This window comes from Balaenoptera acutorostrata, chromosome 11, assembly GCF_949987535.1.
Source record: "Balaenoptera acutorostrata chromosome 11, mBalAcu1.1, whole genome shotgun sequence".
In the NCBI taxonomy this organism is placed as follows: Eukaryota; Metazoa; Chordata; class Mammalia; order Artiodactyla; family Balaenopteridae; genus Balaenoptera; species Balaenoptera acutorostrata.
This window is the reverse complement of record NC_080074.1, coordinates 55,244,094-55,266,137: the sequence shown is the minus strand read 5'-3', so window position 1 is coordinate 55,266,137 and position 22,044 is coordinate 55,244,094. Positions and strand designations below refer to the sequence as shown.

The 22,044-nt window shown below is 39.4% G+C and overlaps 1 protein-coding gene and 1 long non-coding RNA gene across 3 annotated transcripts in view; both read left to right on the top strand.

The window, feature by feature from the left end:
- The window catches only part of LOC130709269 (uncharacterized), a 32,686-nt gene extending 22,112 nt beyond the window's left edge, over positions 1-10,574 (top strand). Inside the window, exon 4 of the long non-coding RNA XR_009009790.1 lies at positions 10,255-10,574. This is a non-coding gene — a long non-coding RNA (uncharacterized LOC130709269). The remainder of the gene's footprint in view (positions 1-10,254) is intronic.
- A 3,007-nt stretch (positions 10,575-13,581) lies between these two features.
- Positions 13,582-22,044, top strand: part of MON2 (MON2 homolog, regulator of endosome-to-Golgi trafficking) — a 126,962-nt gene continuing 118,499 nt past the window's right edge. For both annotated transcript variants that reach the window (XM_007179735.3, XM_007179734.3), the window contains exon 1: positions 13,582-14,073. In XM_007179735.3, the coding sequence (XP_007179797.2) occupies positions 13,963-14,073 (111 nt within the window). In that variant the 5' untranslated portion in view covers positions 13,582-13,962. The remainder of the gene's footprint in view (positions 14,074-22,044) is intronic.

The window sequence follows — 22,044 nt, the reverse complement described above, 5'->3', positions numbered from 1 at the left end:
AATAACTCAGATTTCATCCCTACAGAATAGACTGGTCAAAGATTCAAGGGTATAGATACTAAAGAGGCAAGTGAGTCTCTAATTATAGGCATATCTAATTATATTATTAGGAAACATCTGGAAGGATTATTCAGGCCTAACCCTGATGACCACACGGTATGTGCTTTAGATACCGGTTTGTTAATGGGCTCTGTGCAGAACTTAGGCTGTTCAGAAACATATTAATTGGTAGAATGCTCCTCTCTCCAAAATCCATGCATAGGCTGATAAAATTAAATCCACAAAATGCAAGCTCCTGACTCTTCAACTTAAACAACTTGAAGAAAATTGGAGGTTGGACAGGACTACAAAAAGCACAATCCTGAAGATGAAGAAATGATGAGAAAAAATAATGAAGACCCTTGCTCTAGGACCTGGATAAAAAGTTTGACTTTATCAAAATTAAGGATTTCTTTTCGATGAAGGACATTGTGAACAAAGTTAATAAACATCCAAAAAATTAGGAGAAAGCATTAGTATTGTCTAATACCAACGAGGTATTGATATGTAGAATATATGAGAAATGCCTCCAAGTCAACATTGACAAGGAAACCCAATGGAAACAGGGGCAGACTCTCAGACAAGGAACCCCAAGTGTCTGATATGCACATGAAAAGACATACGAAGCCATTAGTAAGTACCTAAATACAAATTAAATCAGTGAGATAAGACTTTCTATCCATCAGATTAGCAAAAAGTAAATAGTCTATTAATGCGAAATGTTAGTGGGAAGGTGGAGATACAGGAACCCTCATGTGCTGCTGGTGACAAATTAGGTTTGTTCGTCCATTCTGTAAAGATATCTGGCAGTCCATGGTCTAAATATACGTATTCATACATATATGAATATATAGTCTAAATATATATGTAAATTGCATTTACATAGTTATATATATGTATATATAGTATGTATATAATTTATATACACATATTTGCATATATGTGTATATAAATAGATTATAGATATTTAGACTATAGTTATATGTTCAAGAGACAGATTCCTAAGTTTGTTCATTTGCCTTTCCATGTTTTCAAAAACTACCTTCCTTTAGCTGCGTTTTCGCCCTGAGAGATCTCTGAGTCAGGTGAAAAAAAGGCAGTTGTGTTGTGTCAGTCCTTCAGAGAACCCCCAGACAGATGATCGCAGACAAACACAATTCCTTGGGAACAAGGCCCCCTCTCCTTCCCTCCAGGACCAGGTATCCACACCAGGAGCGTGAGCTGCCGGCCAGAAGACCCGCTGCTCTGTGGGAGGGGGTGGGGCAAGGCTAAGTTAAAACACTATAGACACTTTTTTCTCGATTCAGTGTTCTGTTGGTTGCTATAGATCTTTGACCACATTCCAGAGTTCTGACAAAGTTGATTCTGGCAGTTTTTGTTCATTTTTTTGGTGTTTCTATGAAAGGTCCTTCAGGCTACCTACTCTACCATTTTGACTGACGTCTGGCCTCACCAAGAATTTTTTAAAAATAAAGCCAGTTGCCCCTAAATGCCTTACAATGAAAATATATACTATTCAGTGCATAAAAGTAGTGAGGAAATACATTCGCTGACTATTCTAGGTTTTGTATTAAGAGGACATGGAGCGCATACTTTTTGAGTACCGGTCATGCTGCAAGCGCAGTGCTAGAAATCTTACATTTATTAAATCATCACTGACTAGCTTGGGTCATCTGTGGCCTCTGTAAAACAAGAGGGTTAGATGATCTCTAACGTCCTTTCTAGCTCTAATCCTGTATGACTCTAAAAAGATCTTGCTTTGTGTTTTGAAAAGAACCAGAGTATACTTACTGTTGAAATGGAAACATGTTAGAAAAAAGAAAAGATCAGTTGCTGAGAAATAAATGCAGTGCTGTACCTGATGTAATACTGATGACTGAAGATGGGGCTTCTAGATGTCGGTCTGGCTAATGGTAGAGTCAGGCAGAGTAGGCAACCGGGAAACGGGATGGTTGGGGGAAGGGAACAAAATAAATAAATAAATTCCTGTTTTTAAAACCTTTTCTGTTTTTTTCCTGTTGCTTGTCTTTTTGGCTGCAGAAAAGATAACATGCCCTGGGGTATTGAGGGCTGGAGATGGGAAAACTGGGAGAAGATGGAAAGAGAAGGGAGTTAGAACTGCCAGGGGAAAGCGCAGGTGGTAGACTGAGACAAAGAGCTTCTTAAATGCATTTATGGATTCAAGAGCTGTTGAATTACCCCATCTCTTCCCTTTTTTTGTAGTCTGAAACTAAATGAAAATAGACAAGTGAGAAAAATGAATAAAAAGCTACAAAACTGAAACTAGAGTGATTTAATAACTCTAGGACCAAACAACATGATCTTCAGATCCTAGTCTAGGGAACAAGTGACTTTCTCAGCAAACAGATAATGTTTATTATCAAAAGTACACAAAGTGGGGACTTCCCTGGTGGTCCAGTGGCTAAGACTCCATGCTCCCAATGCAGGGGCCCCCGGTTCGATCCCTGGTCAGGGAACTAGAGCCCACATGCCGCAACTAAAGATCCCGCATGCCGCAACTAAAAAAGAAGATCCCGCATGCCGCAACAAAGATCCCACGTGCCACAACTAAGACCCAGCACAGCCAAATGAATAAATAAATATTAAAAAAAAAAAGTACACAAAGGGTTCCTCTGTTCACCTATCTGGCACTCTGCCAGGTAATGTGTAAAAATTAGGCATAAATGTAGACAGGAACTATAAAGAAACAAGAAAAATGAAGACCAAAAATTTAATCAGATGGTGGGAATGTGAGTGGATTGGTTTGTTTTTGTATTCCTGCTATGGTGTGATTTTAATTCTTGTAAAACTGATTTTAAAAATGTAAAGTCACTAATCCTGTAACACAGTAATTTATAAAAGAAAAGATTTATCAAATGTCAGATATATTACCAGAGTCTTGAAAGTCATCTTTGACTGCCTGCAGAGTAACCAAACCTTGATCAAGAATCTACATTGTTTTCACTGAACTCAAGAAGAAATCTTGGTTGTTACTCAAGTTTTATTTCAAAGATTTGAGACATTTATGTCTGGCACACACCATATGCCACATACAGTTGTTTCCACATGACCAGATATTTTTTACAGTTCAGGTCTTAAAATTTGAAGAAAGAAATCTCATCCTAGTAGCAGCATTCATTTATACAGTCAATCACTCATTCACTCACTCACGCAACAAGTATGGATGTTTCTTGAGGGAAGGAAACAGCTATGTGGGAAAAGACGCAGAGTGGCAGGTACGTGGCAGCCCTCACTTCCAAAATTTATCCCAGTTCTCTCTGTGGGATCCGATTGCCTAGTGTGTATACCCTATCCCTTATTTTGTTGTCCTTTGCTTGAATTCTTGTCTTGATAACTTTCTCAGTATCTTTGTTCCTCTTTGATAGAGGACAAGAATCCATGTAACCAAAATGAATGTTTATTGAAGCCAGGTATATATTTGCCAGTTGCCAGGCATATAGCAGTGAATAATACAAGGGCCTTTCCACTGAAGAACTTATAGTATAGCGGGGAGACAGAAAAATAAGCTTATAATTAAATGGAACATATGTTATTCTCCACAGGGAAATATACTGAGTGTTATGACAAACCTAAAGTTTTTTCTTTTTAAACAAATAATCAGTCTGAAAGGAATAATCAATAAAATGTTCAGGAAATAGATTAAGGGGGGAGACGCCTCAAGCTTTACCAGATTTTCATGGGACAACATGTCATTTCTGAAATACAGATGAAGTAGGAGCACAAATTTTATAGTCAAAAAACCTGAGTTGAGGGACTTCCCTGGTGGTCCAGAGGTTAAGACTCTGCCCTTCTAATGCAGGGGGCATGGGTTCGATCCCTGGTTGGGGAACTAAGATCCCACACGCCATGGAGTGTGGCAAAAAAAACACAAAAAAACAAACAAAAAAAACACTGACTGGGAATCCTGACTCACAACTTTCTATTTAGAGGACTTTTTTTTTTTTTTTTTTTTTTAAGGCTGGAAACTCTTAAACAACAATTTTTTTTTTTACTAGCAGCCTTTTATTTATTTATTTATTTTTTTAAAGTTTTATTTATTTATTTATTTATTTATTTATTTATTTTTGGCTGTGCTGGGTCTTCGGTTCGTGCGAGGGCTTTCTCTAGTTGCGGCAAGTGGGGGCCACTCTTCATCGCGGTGCGCGGGCCTTTCACTATCGCGGCCCCTCCCGTTGCGGGGCACAGGCTCCAGACGCGCAGGCTCAGCAGCTGTGGCTCACGGGCCCAGCTCCTCCGTGGCATGTGGGATCTTCCCAGACCAGGGCTTGAACCCGTGTCCCCTGCATTAGCAGGCAGATTCTCAACCACTGCGCCACCAGGGAAGCCCGAGAGGACTTTTAGTAAGTGAATTAATCTCTTTGAGTCTGAGTTTCCTCATCTGTAAAATAGAAACAGTAATTCTTAATTCACAGGATTCTTTTGCAAAGGTTAAATTAAATGAGAGAGTAAATACGTTTATTTATTTTTTACAAGTTAGACTTTTTATTATTACTGACCCAAGAGATTTAATTCTCTCATCAGTTTATATTCACATCATAAAACATAATTTCACTGTTTTCATTTATTTATTTATTTAGTTGTTTTGGGGGCAGGATATGCCTATCATGCAGTGCGTTAGACCACACAGCCAATTTATTGCTGCTGAGTCCTTTAAAAATTTCAAGAGGGATTTTTTTTAAATTTGATATTAAACTAAGCAAAAAAAATTAGTGGGTCTAAAAGTAAATGCATTTATTATATAGAGATTCCCACACAGTTGCTCTAGAAGTGGGAACTGTTCTCGCTTCAGACTTAGAGGAGAACTTACAAGACAAACCTAGCCTGGATGCTGCTTTGCGTGGACACCTCTCTCCTGATTTTCCCAGTTAGGAAATATTGAGCTAAACCAATGCGATCTCCTAGTTCTCTATGGGACACATCTTCTAACTCTAAAACACATTTTGAGGTGTCTAGTCAAGCAGCTGGACACAGATGTATTAACTACAGTGAGGTTGGGCTAACCAGGAAGGATGGGAGTGTGAAACTGTGTGTGCCCATTTGATGAAAGAGCAGTAGGGTGAGAAGTGGGAAGAATCGGCCAGAGGAGAACAAATGAAACTGAGGCCATAGGAAGAAGTCTAGACAGGGAGGTGGCATTTGATATCCAAGAACAGATTAACAAACACAGATGATATTAATATTCAGGGAGGATGGGCTTCCCTGGTGGCGCAGTGGTTGAGAGTCTGCCTGCTAATGCAGGGGACGCGGGTTCGAGCCCTGGTCTGGGAGGATCCCACATGCCGCGGAGCAGCTGGGCCCGTGGGCCACAACTGCTGAGCCTGCGCGTCTGGAGCCTGTGCCCCGCAACGGGAGAGGCCGCGATAGTGAAAGGCCCGCGCACCGCGATGAAGAGCGGTCTCCGCACCGCGATGAAGAGTGGCCCCCGCTTGCCGCAACTAGAGAAAGCCCTCGCACGAACCGAAGATCCAACACAGCCAAGGATAAATAAATAAATAAATAAATAAAGTAACTATAAAAATTTCAAAAAAAAAAATATTCAGGGAGGATAACTGACTTCAAGAAATTCCAGTTAGAGGAACTGCTTGTTTACCCATGTGTGCAGACAAAGCTCCTAGACACAGGGACCTAGAAGCAGGCAATATTCTGACATGCAGGCAGGTGGACATGACATGAGTCTGGGGCTCAGGGACTGACTCTCAGTTTGAGAAGGAGTCTGGGGATTCATGAGAATCATTCTAGAGAATCGGGGTACCAGGCAGGTCACAAGCCAGGTTTTCAAACACTGGAGAACAAAACAGTGATCTAACTACCCAAACTGATGCTAGATGCAAGGTTTCTCAACCTTGGCACCACTGACATGTTGGACTGGGGAACTCTTTGTTAGGGGGGGCTGCCCTGGGCATTGTAAAATGTTTGGCATCAGCTCTGGCCTCTACCCACCAGATGCCATTAGTATCCCCTCCTCAAGTTGTGACAATCTAAAATGTCTCCAGACATTGCCCAATGTCCCAGGGCAGGGTGGATGGGGAGACGGGAGCAGGGGAAAAGTCACCCCTAATTGAGAACCACTGGGCTGGCATATGCCTGGTGGGAGAGCACTGCTCCAATGGTGGAGGCTGGGGTAAGAGAGTCTCAGGGATGGTTTGATCTAGAGGACGGAATGACTGACAGTGGCCCATTAAGACAGTGTAGTGAAGCGTTCTGCCAGATCTGTCGCTTTCATCATTTCTGTGCAGCCTGTCCTGTTTTCTCTACTCCCCTTTCAGTGTGCTTTTGCGTCTTGAGCTGCCCTTGGGCTTCTGGTTTCTTTGCCTCCTACACATGGAGAGCCAAAAGACCTGGGAGAGCCTTTGGCCAACGGCTGATGTGGCCGATGTACGTGAGACAGCTCCCTTGCCTAGAGGGTTCCCTAATGTTCCCCTGCCCTCCTTGGGGCTTTGCCTGATTGGCCTCTTCCATTTCTCTGCTTCCCCTATTCTCTACTGGCTTCTTCTGGGAACATGTCCTTAATAAATTACTTGCACACAAATCTCTCCTTAGGGTCTGCTCCCAGGGAACCCAGCTTAATACAGCCAGGAAGGCTGGGGTCAAAGGACAGAGTCAGGTTTGAGAAACAAGTCCAGGAGAGCAGCTCAGAATGAAGACTATGAAGGATAAGCTGGCCTGAAGCCCCCATCATATGGGTTTCCAGTGTGAGACCTGCAACGAGAGAACTGATTGAAAGGAGCTGGGGGCAACCAGACAGTGTGGTCTTGGTCTCAGGAACAAGATTGAAAGCAAGAATAAACCACAAGGCTTTAAGATGCTATAGAAATAACAACTATTAGAAGAAATATCTCTAAAATGAGTTCTTGTTAATATTAAATATCTCTAGAGAATTCATCATCACAGGATGAAAGAGTCTAATCCACTGGAGTCTGAGAACGGTGCAGTGGAGTATTTCAATCTCTGTGATATAGAAACAACCCGGCAAATCTATATACTGCCACTCCTCCCTCGGCTGGTTAAAACATTCAGTGAGCTGCTAGGAATGGAGGACATCTATCAGAGGTGACTGTTCCCTCTTCTTTCTCAAAGCAGAACTATTTCTGCACCATTTGCACTCTAGTAGCTGATTGATACAATGATTTTGGGAAGGACCAACTAAGAGCAGTTTTGCAGTAAAGATGGCTATCTTGTTAAAAAACTTGCTCCTTCATTGTTACTTCATTGTTACTGCCATTCCACACAACAGGGACCAAACTTTGATGGGTCATAGGTAAGAATCATTTTTATGTTCGTAAAGAGGTTACAAAAAAGACAGAAAATGAAATGTTTAAAAAATCATTTTGGAAAGTAAGCATAAGTAATATATAAACAATTTATTTTTTACATTTAGAAACATGATGTTTGAAATAGTAGATTATATGTTCTCTATTCACAGTTTGTCTTTCATAATCATTTTCTTATTGTGTAAAGAAATCATCTGTGTTCTTCAGTTAGTATGTAATTTAGACCAGCCAGCAAGTTATAATTTTTAATTCTGAAAATTAAAGCTTAAGGGATTCTTTGAGAATATTCTTTAAGAAATACACAGACAGTATGTGCCAAGAGGCATTAAAGACTATTTCTGGACTAAGTAAAATTCTTTGAAAAAGAAAACTGTGGAAATGAATTGATTTCAGGAAAAATAATTCAGAGAGAATTAATGATGACAAAGGAAAAATAATAGAGTGAGACTAAAATAAAACTAAAATTAAATTCATAACAGCTATTAATTATGAGTTTAACATAGTTTTAATCTCCAAATGCTTTAGATTATAAATAATAATTTAAATATAATTACATATAAAGAGTGAATAAGAAAGCACTTACACATTTGCAAATAAAATTTCTTATTAATTCATTCAACTAACAGATCTCTGATACGTTTTCTTCAGCACAGATGCCCATGTTCTGTACCACGTGAGACCCTTCCCCTGACCACATAGATCCATCACCCTTGACCACAGCTGTTTGAACCAGGTGTGTCCCTTGCTCCAAAAACAGTTAATCTGTATTCTTTTCAGTGACCTATGAGGTGGTCCAGCAAAAAGCACAGCAAAATAGGAATATACGGTATATATGTGATTTGCAGAACTACTTAGATTCTTTCTCTTTAGAAATATGAATGTGACACATAAAGAGAACATATGTAGTTGGTAGGGTAGTGAGACAGAAGCTAAATAGACACAGAGAAATAAGAAAAGCAGCAAAGACCATGAGGTAGCAAAAGACACGGGGAAGCAGAAGCCATAAGAAAACAGAATCTCACTGATGTGTAGAATTGGAGTGAGGTAACTGGTTGGAAGAGGCAGGAGAAATATTAGTAGAAACATAGAGTAGCTGTGTCTTGGTAATACTTGAGCATTGAGGGAGAAGGAAGCAAAATGCATCTGCTGCTGATCAGTCAAGCAGTATGGACACCAAAGGTTTTTCTAGTTTTCAAACTACATTCTAGGCTCTTTGAAGCCAAGCTTTCTCTATATTCCCATGGGGCCTGGCCTTGTGGTTGAAACTCCTTTCTCTCTTATTTTCTCATGCACTATTCTTTGAACCCCTACTGCCTGAGGTATCTAAAAATAATCTAACTAGTACACCATGAAAAGGAGTTTGGACTTCAATCTGAAAACAATAATTATAAAAGGGATTCACATTTTCATTTCAGAAAGAAGACCCTGGGACCAATGTGGAAATAAGTTGAAAATGGACTAGAGGTAGAGATTATACTTTGGAATCTGTTTTAAATCAGCGAGAGATGGTGATGGGTGATCGATGAATTGGATTACGAAGGGGGATGAATGAACAGAATTTGATTCAGCTTAGATGTAGCCAGTAAGGGAGTAGGAAGAATCAAGTCTGATTCCTAGTTTCCTTGTCTGGGCAACCAGATGGATGGTGATGCCTTTCATTGAGAAAGGTGACGTATGAAGAGGACTGACTCCTTTTTGGGGAGGAGTGGCAGGTGCCAGTGAAACTTCCAGGTAAAGATGTCCAGTAGGCAGTGGAATGTTCATATCTGGATCTCACACAAGAGCTCTGGAGTTATAATTTTGTGTATAAGGGCTTGATATCATGAATTTCAGAGCTATCTGAATAAAAATTTCTTGTTTTATTTCCATAGCACTAACTTTAGGGATGCTCTTGGACTAGGCTGTGTTAGCCTAGGGAAGCTGAGAATATAGGATGTGTTCATGTCTGAATATCCTCTGTACTGCACCTTAGCTATCACACTGTACATTGTATAACTCTGAGATTGATGAGTTACCTTGCCTAGGTGAGGCAGTCTCTTCAGAAGGCTATGTATAGGACCAGTTTAGCTTTACGTATATAAGGCTAGGACTAGAAGGGGAAGTAAAGTTTCCAGGTCTGATGTTATATATTCCAGAAGGTCTGAGTATTTGGAAGGTCTAGAAGCTTGCACTTTCATATCTTGGCTGATATTACAACTATATTCCTTTCTGTATTCCTTAGATATGTAAATCCAAGTGTTGTCCCTATTGTGGTATTTCTGTTAATCTGGACATTCTATTGGTATTTGTCAAAATGGAGGTTATATAGGGTGATATCAATGGATTGGTAGGAATTGAAGTCATGGTGTGTATAAGATCACTTGGGAGGATAAATTAAGAAAAGAGAGCAGGGAACAGAATCCTGGGAAACACTAATATTTAAGGAGTAGGTGAAAGAGAGAAAAGTCCAAGAGGAGAATAAATGCATGATGACAAAATCTCAGGGATTGAACAACTAGAAAGGTAGATTGAGTAATATTTGTATGTCATCATTAAACTGAGACAGATGTTTCAGGATGATATTAGATGTTTTCTTGTTACACGTGAATACATGCTCATTGTTAGATTAACTTTCTAAAAGATTCATAACAAAGGCTCAGAAAAAGATGGGTTTCCTAATTTTCAACTAGAAAGTTAAAACTTGCTGATAATTAAGTCTATTTATAAGTTAATAAAAGACTTAGCATGAGTAATGACCTCAAAAGTTACCTTTTTCTATTTAAAACATTTACTCAATACTTAATGTGTGCTAGGTATTGTGCTTTACCTGCAATATCTCATTTAGATACTAGAACTACCTCATGAGGATGGCACTTGTATTTTCTTCTTTTAAAGAAGTGGAATGCACCCCAATGTTCATTGCAGCACTGTTTACATTCGCCAGGTCATGGAAGCAACCTAAATGCCCATCGACAGACAAATGGATAAAGAAGATGTGGTACATATATACAATTGAATATTACTCAGCCATAAAAAGGAACGATATTGGTTCATTTGTTGAGACGTGGATGGATCTAGAGACTGTCATACAGAGTGAAGTAAGTCAGAAAGAGAAAAACAAATATCGTATATTAACACATATATGTGGAACCTAGAAAAATGGTACAGATGAACCAGTTTGCAGGGCAGAAGCTGAGACACAGATGTAGAGAACAAACGTATGGACACCAAGGGGGGAAAGCCGCGGCAGGGTGGGGATGTGGAGTGATGAACTGGGCGATTGGGATTGACATGTATACACTGATGTGTATAAAACTGATGACTAATAAGAACCTGCTGTATAAAAAAATAAATAAAATAAAATTTAAAAATTAAAAAAAATAATAAATAAAGAAGTGGAAACTGAAAATTTGAGAGGTTAAATAATTTGCTGGAGTCACCCAGGTAGTAACTAACAGGGCGGAGATTCAAATGGAGGGCTTTTTGACTTGAGAGCCTGAGGCTTAGCTACTATTTGAAAGCATTACTTATGGTAATAAAAGGTTAGATTTATCAGGCATTTATTAGTGTAATTTTCAATGAAGACAGATTTTGTAGGCACATTACACTCATACCAACATTTACAGGTGTGCTACAATTTTAAAAGTACTTCTTGATATACCTGAAAACAAGAATACATATTTGAAAATTTTGTTTTTGGTACTAAAAGAGAAATGATTCTATTTTCAGAATGCTAACTCCTGAGTTTATCTGATTTCTTAACTTGTGAAACCAAAAATTGATTTTACCTTTGCTAACTTGCTTGGTTTTGGCATAAAGTCATGCATAGTTCCCAGGGCAATACAGCCTCTCTGGGCATATGTAAGTGGAAAACTATTTGTTTTTGTTTTTTTTTAAAGAAATTTACAGAGTACTAGATATAGGTAATTGTTACACATTAAGAAAATTTTGGCTTTTCAAATCATTTTGTGTTGCTTTTAATTAATGAATTCCAACTGTATTCCCTCAACTATATATAATAGAGATGTAAAAGACTCTAGGAAGATTGATTTTGAGTAAATCATGCCAAAGTTACTAATAATGAAAACAAATAGGGCTTCCCTGCTGGCACAGTGGTTAGGAATCCACCTGCAATGCAGGGGACACGGGTTCGAGCCCTGGTCCGGGAAGATCCCACATGCCGCGGAGCAACTAAGCCCGTGCACCACAACTGCTGAGCCCGCAAGCCACAACTACTGAGCCCACGTGCCACAACTACTGAAGTCCGCGCACCTAGAGCCCGTGCTCCGCGACAAGAGAAGCCACCGCAATGAGAAGCCTGTGCACTGCAACCATGAGTAGCCCCCGCTCGCCGCAACTGGAGAAAGCCCATGCACAGCAATGAAGACCCAACGCAGCCAAAAATAAATTAATTAAATTTATTAAAAAAACAAATTTCAATAGAAAAATTGGCTACATAGGAAAAGGCACTAGATGGGATCTTGATCCTAGAGCAGCAGTCCCCAACCTTTTTGGCACCAAGGACTGGTTTCGTGGAAGACAATTTTTCCACGGACGGTGCGGGGGGAATGGTTCAGGTGGTAATGCGAGCAATGGGGAGCAATGGGGAGCGGCAGATGAAGCTTTGCTTGCTGGCCACTCACCTCCTGCCGTGTGGCCAGGTTCCTAACAGGCTGTGGACCAGTACCCGTCCATGGCCTGGGGAGTTGGGGACCCTTGTCATAGATTACTAGGCCAGTTATTAGAGGCTCATTTTTAAAAAGCTCCCTGGGACCTCAAGAATAACAACTGCCACATATTCCTGTATTCTGCCAAAGTATTTTTTCCTTTTTTTTTTGGAAATAAAGCTTTATTGGGACACAGCTGTGCCCATTCCTTTGCACATTGTCTGTGGCTGCTTTTGTGACAATTCTGCCGAAGCTTTTATTTTTATTTTTTTGCTAAATTCACATCTTTTAATACAGCTGTCAAGTTTCCCAGAAGTTGTGTGATAGGCACAAATGATCCAAGTTACTGTTCTAGGACCTCCCTACTTTTACCTCATCTGCCACCTTTATTCACCCTTACTTTGCTTTGTCTCAGACGAAAAAAAAAAAAAAAGAAATTACTTAGTTTACAAATTACTTGTGGCGCAAGGCCTTCTTATTTTACAATCAACACTGCCATCCACTGAAAATCTCATAGGTCCCTGTCTTCCGTCCTGTTAAGGTGTCATTAGCTCAGTTGTCTGAAGGTGTTCATTTCTTCATCTCCTACCTTTACCCTGGTTCAGGCTTTCCCTCTACCTTTCTTTGCTTCCTACTCATTAGCTGCGAAATGTCTTGGGCAAAAGTATACTGACCTGGATCTTCGGAGAAGCACAGATGACATTTCTGTTTATCTTTGCCTCCCATGTATTTGGCACTTCAGACCTAATGAAGGCTTTTATATGGGTTCCTTATTTGAGCATCAAAATGCTGTTTTTAGTAGGGTATCCATTCATTCAACAAATACTTTGCGCCAAGCACTGTTCTAAACACTGGAGATACAGCAGGGAACAAAACAGAAAAAAACAAAACAAAACAAAAAAACCCCAACGCTTCTGAAACTTTCATTTTAGCGAGGAGACAGACCCGCAGTAAAGGAGGCGAGACAGATCGCAGAGCGCCAGGTAGGTGAAAAGAGGAATTCTGGCTTTTACTTTGGGTAAAATGGAAAACCAGCGGAGGGTTTGGAATAGAGGGCAGTTTAATGTTCCATTTCACAGATTAGGAAAATAAGTGACTGCTCCGCAGTAAGTGCACCAGCATGCTTTGTACAACTCTGTGGAGGAATTGCAATTTAGGTCCTCAGGGGGGAAAAAATTAACAGAAGGTAAGCGTTGATTTGGGGCCACTAGCCCCGAGATTCGAAGGGGCAGAAATGAAGAGGGACAAGACAAATGAAGATTAATCCGAAAGGAAGCAAACTGTTTACACCGAAATACAATTTAACACAAACATACGCAAAGAGGTACAACAACGAGTACCAGGGGCTCTATTCAGACACCTGTCACCTAAAAGGAAGCAAATCTCGAGGCAAACTGCGCCTTAAGCCGGCTCGGAGGCCGGGAGCTGGGGCCCCGGGAAGCTCCCCGGGCCTGATCCGGGCCTGCCCGGAGCGTGACCACGCCCCTGGCCACGCCCTGCCTGAGGCTCGCCGCCCGGGTTGGCCGCGGCGGAGGCGGTGGCCGCGGTGCCCGGAAGTGCAGCTGACGTGTCCCGGCCGCGCTCGGAATTGTGGGCGACTCGGCTAATGGCGTCGGGGAGTCTGGGAGGTCTGGGGAGACAGCGCTGAAGCTTCTCACCAGCTTGGCTGGTGACAACCGGTGTGGCCCGGCCTGCGTCAGCGGGAGGGACTTGCCCACCTTGTGGGCTCCTCTGCCAGAGCCGGCGGAGGCTAGCGGGGCGGGGCGACTGCGGGGGCCCCTCGGATAAGAGCCGGGGGAGTTGCGAGGAGGCTGTCGGGGGCGCTCGGGCTCGCTGCCCAGGCCGGGCCGAGCCCCCGCGGAGCCCTAGAGGCGGACAGCCCAAGGGCCGGAGGCGCCTGGAAGGAGCTGCCTGTCGCCCACGGAGCTGACAAGTGCCGGAGTTCGTTTTCGCCGCTCAGAAATTGACACGGAGCTTGGTGGATCATGTCTGGCACCAACAGCCCCGAGGCGGTTAAGAAGCTGCTGGAGAATATGCAGAGCGACTTGCGGGCCCTGTCCCTGGAATGCAAGAAGAAATTCCCACCTGTCAAGGAGGTAAGCTTCGGGCGACTTCGGGAGAAGGCACGGTGAGCATAGCCGGTCCTGTTAGACCGCGTCCTTCACTTGCATCCTCCAGCCCTGTCTGATTCCCCTTTGGCCCTCCACCTTTCCAGATGTACGAGCCGGTGGGTTTTTCACAAGCGTTTTTATAGTTTGCTTTGGCGAGTGTGAGGCGCTTTCATTTTCTCTACCGTCCTGTCCACCAGATTTAGGAACGAAGTTCGCGGCGTGAGCCGATTCAGCGAATTCAGCTAGGTGTATGGTACCCTCCCTTTTTCTGGCCGTTTTCAAACACGAAATTGGTCACGGCAGGATTCAGAAACTTATGTTTGTTGCTTCTAAAAACTGATAATCATAGTTGTTGTACAGTCTGTGCCCCTTTGCCTTTATAGTATATATCGCTCAATTGGAAGTAGCTTTCCTTCTTGTCATGGGTCATGCAGCTTAACTCTTATCAATCTCATGAAGTATTCAATTATCTAGAGACACCTGACTTAGGACAAACAGTGAAGAGCCACAGGAACCATTTAAGCCTTGTTATGAGCAATACTGTACTGAGAAGTTTGGGCTTAGACTCAAATAGAATACACCTGAATTTAAGTGCTAGCAAAACAAAGACATCTTACTTAACCTCGTTGAGCTTCAGTTTTCTTTCAGATGTAAAATAGGGTTAAATAGTGGGTTTATTACATTATGGTGAGAAAGTCTTAAGAGGGAAAAAGCATATTATTAAACAGGCTCAAGTTAATAATAAATACAAATTAAATTCTCCAAATAGTTCCTGAATTGAAATTATTAACATTTAGTCTCTGTTGGCTTTTTATCTTAAGATGCCATTTTATTTCTCTTAAACTTTTTAAAGATGCTACTCAATTTCTTTTCACGTTTCTGAAATAAGATGTTTCAGTGACATTTTTGTAAAAGCAGTTATTTTTTTTTTTTTTTTTTTTTTTTTTTTTACTGGGTTGTAGTTTTTGTTTGTTTGTTTGTTTGTTTTTTTTCCACACACACACACTGTATTTTATTTTTACAAGAGATAGATAGACTGACACCAAGCATTGTACATGGATGACCACAACAAAAGCAACAATGATTGCAATTACCAAACATGAAACACACTTATACTATGTCATAATATTGACATTCAGTCCAGTAATCCTCCACTGTAACAGCTCCTTTACTTTGCAGTGAAAATTGATTTGTATATTCTTTTCCTCTGAGTCCTTGTGGGATTTTTTTTTTTTTAATTCAGACAGAAAGTCACAAAAATTATACTCATCCTCATCAGTTCACTCAGTCCCATGTAATTAATTTCTTTTTTTTCATCTTGATCTTTTGTTAGCAGTTTTATGAGTTCATCAGTTTTTCATTAGAGTTCTGAAAATGCTTATTCATTCAGTTCAGCAGTACAGTCAGTTACCAGAAACCTGTACTTGTCAGAGTCTTTTCCATGAATTTCTTGAAGATGAAACTCTTTTATAGGAACATATTTGCAAAATCATCAGAGTACACCCAGAACTGTCTGTAAATGACAAAAGACTTAAAAATGACCATGGTTAAAGATTTGATGAAAGTTCATAATAATGCAGTTGACAAGAAAATTAGTTATTTCTGAGATATACATTTTAAAGTAATAACTAGGATTATTACTTATAACATTATACCAGAACATATAAGATTTTTAGACGTTTCCTGTAATGTCTGAAACATTTATATTAACATATTTCCATACATATTTCCATACAAATACAAATATAAGATTTTTAGAAATTTCATGTAATGTCTGAAACATTTATATTAACATATTTCCATACATATTTCCATACAAATACAAATATAAGATTTTTAGAAATTTCATGTAATGTCTGAAACATTTATATTAACATATTTCCATACATATTTCCATACAAATACAAATATAAGATTTTTAGAAATTTCATGTAATGTCTGAAACATTTATATTAACATATTTCCATACATATTTCCATACAAATACAAGATTTTTAGAAATTTCATGTAATGTCTGAAACATTTATATTAACATATTTCCATACATATTTCCATACAAATACAAATATAAGATTTGTAAAAGCAGTTATTTTATATTTCTTCCTATTTAATGTAGTTTGGAGTACCTGCAATTTCATAATTAGAACTTACCCAGTAAAGTTTGAATTTTAGACTTCTAAGGAACCTTAACTTTTCTGTAAGTGCTTTGGTCTCATCATTCTTCAACAAACTCCATCTAGTAATTTTTTTAATAAAGTAAGAAAATATTACCTACCCAATGATGGAAACCAAATGTGCCACTTTTGGAAATATGACTATTGTAAGTTTTATTTCACAGTCAGTAGTTTGTTTTGATATCGATTTTCATTATTTTCTCTATATGATCTGTTCAAAGTTATAAAAAGTATTTTAAAGAATTTGCCCATTTTAAATAATTTTAAAGAAATAGGCTGTTCTAATTGTAAGGAAATTAGAAAATTTCAAATCCTGTTTTGTAATTTTAACAATAATTTATAGAACCGGCTATCCCCAGTTCTTATAATCCATATAAAAATTGTGATTCCTCTGTGTCATAGGCTTTTGTGGGCTGGCTTGCGGATTTAATTGCCGTTTATTACATTGTTTCTATTGGAAAATGCAATCAGAGCTCCAAACAGCTAATTTACAAAGTTCTAAAACTCAATCCCTTTCTAATCTAGGAACTTTCAATAAAGCTCATTAGCTTTTTTTTACTTGAACCTTAGCTAAAGAGGTATTTAGTAATTGCACCTAGTCTTTTAGGTTATGGCAAAAGTAACTTTTGGTGTGATTATCTCTGATACATAATTTTGTGTATAGTACAGGCTCCACAAGAATTTGTTGGGTATAAGAACTTTGACTTCTTAACCAGTGGCACTTTTAATATGCTTAGGGCAGTCCTTTAGGAATTGGAAAAAAAAACCTTGACTGTGTCACAAGTGTAAAACAAGAATGAAGTAATTAGCCTAATAGTGATGGTTTTTTAGGAGGGAGGCTTGACTTTCAAGAAATATTTTAGCTGAATTAAATTTTCCCTGGTAATTTGATAGCAGTGCTGTATTTTGACTTTTGTTCTTAAAAGAACTGGTAAGTTTTTAGTAGTAGTTATTTTTTAGGAGGGTGGGGGTCAGGGGAGAAGTGTGCTTGGTAGACTCTAAGGCAAAGCCTTTCTAAGTATAAGAAGCTTTTCCATCTGTATACTGATTTGCTGGTTAACATCCTCCCAGTATCTTCACCAACATTATCTGAAAAATAGTCATTTTGAACTACGTAGAAGCCTACTCAAGAACTTAATACAATACAGTGCTAACTGCACATGTGCTTTGGAACGGTTGTCTCCTTCCGCATTACTTTTTTTTTTTTTTTGGCTGCTTTGGATCTTCTTTGCTGTGTGAAGGCTTTCTCTAGTTGGGGCGAATGGTGGCTTCTCTTGTTGCGGAGCACAGGCTCTAGGCGCGCGAACTTCAGTACTTGTGGCTCATGGCCTCTAGAGCGCGGGCTCAGTAGTTGTGGTGCACGGGCTTAGTTGCTCAGCGACGTGTGGGATCTTCTCGGACCAGGGCTTGAACCCGTGTCCTCTGCATTGGCAGGCGGATTCTTAACCACTGTGCCACCAGGGAAGTCCCTCTCCATTACTTTATAAACAAGGTAGAATGAAGTGAGACATTCTATGTTTAGTCTTTAAGTATTAATAATTTCTACCTTTTTGGCCATAGTGCTTGGCTCTAATATTTTTCTTAATAATAAGCTGGATTTTTTAAGATTTCAAATCTGTTACAAAAACAAGAAAAGAGTGTTGATAAAGGGTAACGCCTTACTTACTGATATTTATTACTTATCTTTGGATTTTCTACAGTTTTCTCCATCTTAATTGTTTTCACTTACAAAACAGTTTGCATATTAAGTTGTTTTTATAGTGGCTATAATATCATTTTGTCATTTTATAATAAAGATAGTAATTAAATAATAACAGCAATACAGTCCTTCCTCTTTTTTCTCCTTATTTTCCTTAAATATGAATTTTCATGCTTCAGCAGTATAACTTTTCTTTCTTTCTTTCTCTCTCTCTCTCTCTCTTTCTTTCTTTCATAAATTTATTTATTTTATTTATTTATTTTTGGCTGCGTTGGGTCTTTGTTGCTGCGTGCAGGCTTTCTCCAATTACCGCTAGCGGGAGCTACTCCTCACTGTGGTGCACGGGCTTCATTGTGGTGGCTTCTTATTGCGGAGCATGCGGTCTAGGCGCGTGGGCTTCAGTAGTTGTGGCACGCAGGCTCAGTAGTTGTGGCTCGTGGGCTGTAGAGTGCAGGCTCAGTAGTTGTGGCGCATGGGCTTAGTTGCTCCGTGGCATGTGGGATCTTCCCGGACCAGGGCTCGAACCCATGTTCCCTGAATTGGCAGGCGGATTCTCAACCACTGCGCCACCAGGGAAGCCTTTTTTTTTTTTTTTTAGCATAGGCGTACTAGCTAATTTGTTCTGGAATATTTGTATGAAAAATTTTTTTCATTGTCTTAAAAATTACTTTAAAACTTTGTAAAATCACTTTTGTGTAATTGATATTCATTCAGTGGCCTTCAGAGGCAGTAAACTCTGAGGTTTTATGTATTTAACGAATAAAACCTTTTTGGTCATTTCTATTGGCAGGCATTACTCTGTGGAAACAGATGAGGGGGATCTAATTGAGCCTAGAAGTGTGGTCAGAGCGAGTTTGTAATTCCTGAGCTGAGTCTTTATAGGATGAGTAGAAGCCAGCCAACAGAAGAAGGGGGTCATTCTAGGCAGAGGAAATAGCACATGTTTGTATTCCACGTAAAAGAAATTTCATGCTGAAGGTGATTGGAAGCCATTAAGGCTTTTTAAGAGAGGGAGTAATATCAAATTTATATTCAGTAACATTACAGTAACAGTACTGAAAGGAAGAATTAGAGAGGATTGAGATTGAGGCATAGAGAGCAAATTTTATAGAGATGATTGTCTGCATTGAGGTAGCAGTAGGGGTAGACAGAAAGTTGCTTGCATTGTGGTAGACATGGGTGAAAGAGAGAGTGTGGATTAGAGGGATTTAGCAGGTAAAATTACCAGGGCACAGTGACCTTTTTATAACATAGAAAACGAAATCTGTGATGCCTCCCAGATTTCTGGCTTGGGAAACTGGGTAAATCACTAAGAGGAGAAAATGTTTTTGGAGAAAATGAGTAGTCATGAATATTAAGTTTAAGATTTATGTGTGACATCCAAGTGGAAATGATCAGTAGGTGTTTGAAAATGATGGTTTGGCACTTAAGAAGGAAGTCTAGAATTTTAGATTTAGGAGTATCGGTTATACATGTTAGTAGAAACCATAGGAGTAGATAAAATGGTCCAGGAAGAGTGTATAGAATGAGAATATCAGGAGGAACTTCGGGAAATAACAGCATTAAAGGGAAAGAGGCAGCTGAGGTGACTAAGGTTAGGGATATGGGAGAGAAAGGGAATACTTGGCTAGAGCAAGGTCCCTGAGAAAGCTGGAGTTTCAAGGGCTTAAGTGTATGAACTGGCTTTCAATCTGAGAAGGGACACATTATCTTCTGACAGAAGAAGGGTAAAAGAAAAAAATGGTTTGAATGTAATAAATTTGAACGAGGGGCATAATGGAGGGATAGGAAGTTGTGGACAGTTTAACCTATGGCCTCTGTTTTCTTGTTAAGATAGGAAACAAGCTTGTTGCTAGGAGTAGTTTGTGGTGAAAATAGTGATAGGTAGGAAGTTTGAGGGGAGCAGTGGATCACTTTGTAGAAGTGAAGGAGAAATTGACTTGGAACACTTAAGAGTCTTCGCAGGAAAAGTGGTTGAAATGATGATGGATCATGAGATCTAGGTTGGATTCCCAAAGAAGGCAATCCAAGACAACTTTGATTGATTGGAAGATGGAAAGGTTAAGGGAGTAGCAGCAATTTAATTGAATTGGAACACTTTAATCCAAGAGCAGTGGTCTTGGGGAGTGAGAGAGCTAGAAGGATAAGGACAAAAGGGACAAAAGTGGAGATATTGGATTTCAGATTGCCAAGTGGCGCTGCACTAGAGGATGATGAAGTCCAGGGAGTGGGTGATAGAAGAGGAAAGGGAATGAAGGTCGTTTGACTTGAGGTGGTTAGAATTAGGATTGAGGATGGTTTTTTTCTCTCTCTTTTTAAATGAAGTGGAATCAGTAAGGGTGTATATAATAAAGTACAAGTAGTCTTCCCAGGCTATGTACTTTGTTTCTTCTTATACATTTAAGTTTTGGTTGGCAGGAAATTTTGCCTATAAAAGCAAAGGTTCCTGTGGTAGAGTTCCTCAGTGTCTGGTGTTTTTATGCATTAGCTGGCTGAGCGGGGACCCTTGGTGAGAGAGATGCCCTCTACTTACCATGACAGGATTTTCCCTTCAACCAGCTATTTGGGGACTGAGGCCCAAGTGAGCTGGCTCTTCCGCTAGGGTGAAGATCTCATTTTCAGGACCTTATGACAGTGAAGAATGAGGGCTGGATCATTTATACATGCTTAATTGGGAGCTGTTTTTGTTTAGTATCCTATAACGTACTATAGTTTTCTTCCTGTTGACGTTGGTCAGAGAAATTTGCTCATGATACAGCCAGTTGTGTTCTTTCCCTCATTAGCATAAAGAATAAATCCATGTTTTATACACTGAAATAAACTAGTTTTCACAATTTATTCAAAAAACGTGTCAACACTAGTCAGAACAGTATGACAAATGTGGTAAGGAGTTATAAATTATTTTGGTCAAGACTTACTTTCCTGTATAATGCAATTTTACACAGTTATGTAGACATGCTAGTGATCTTAGATTTTGGCTCTGCTCTTTTTTTTATGCTGTTGTTGACTTTATTCCCGAAAAGGTACATTAGATTCCTAGGGTCTATTAAATTCATTTTCTTCTGATAAATATTTTAGATGTTAACTTCGAGAATAATATAAGCAGTAACATTTTTTTTAACACCTTTTTTGGAGTATAATTGCTTTACAATGGTGTGTTAGTTTCTGCTTTATAACAAAGTGAATCAGTTATACATATACATATGTTCCCATGTCTCTTCCCTCTTGCATCTCCCTCCCTCCCGCCCTCCCTATCCCACCCCTCTAGGTGGTCACAAAGCACAGAGCTGATCTCCCTGTGCTATGTGGTTTAAGCAGTAACATTTTCACCAGGACGTCTAGGAAAGTTTTACAAGCTTACTGCAGTATTCTAAGAGCATTTTACAATGAGAGCTTTTTAAAAAGCTTTTGATTAGTCTATAACATGTTTTATATATTTATGAAAGTTAGTACTATAGCCACTGAAATTTATTGTTAAAGTGTAAAGCATACATAGCTTATTTTTTACTAAGATTTTGACCATTGTATTTTTACTTTCATGAAAATGAATAGAGATTAAAGGTCAATGAAAACATAGTTTAGTCAAAAAAGAATGCTATTATCTTCTTAGCATTGTGCTTTGGTGACATAGAAGAAATAAAACTTTGTTTCAGGCTAATAAACCAAAAAGGAAGACAGTCTCCAAAAATGGAAATATTTTCCTCCTTTTTTCTTTTATAGAAGTGTAGCTTATTTTTAACCATGTAGAAAATAGAGGGTTTTGCTATTACTCTTATCATTTAATAGAAGTTAGCTTCTTAAGTGTAAATCATGGCAGGAAATACAAAAATCAATGAGAAACTGCATTTATCTTCTTGAAGTTAACTCAAGAGTTGAGTAAAATACTGTCTTTCCACTAGGTTAGGAATGTTGCAACCATTGACTCTATTGCAACATGGCTATTTGTTGCTATTTGTCATTCTCATTTTGACTTTTGCAACACTCTACTTTTCTATTTCTCCTCCCTCTCTCAGTATTCCTTCTCTTTTTCTTTACATATAGGTGTATCCCAAGTTCTGTCTTGAGACCTCTTCTTTCTCTGTG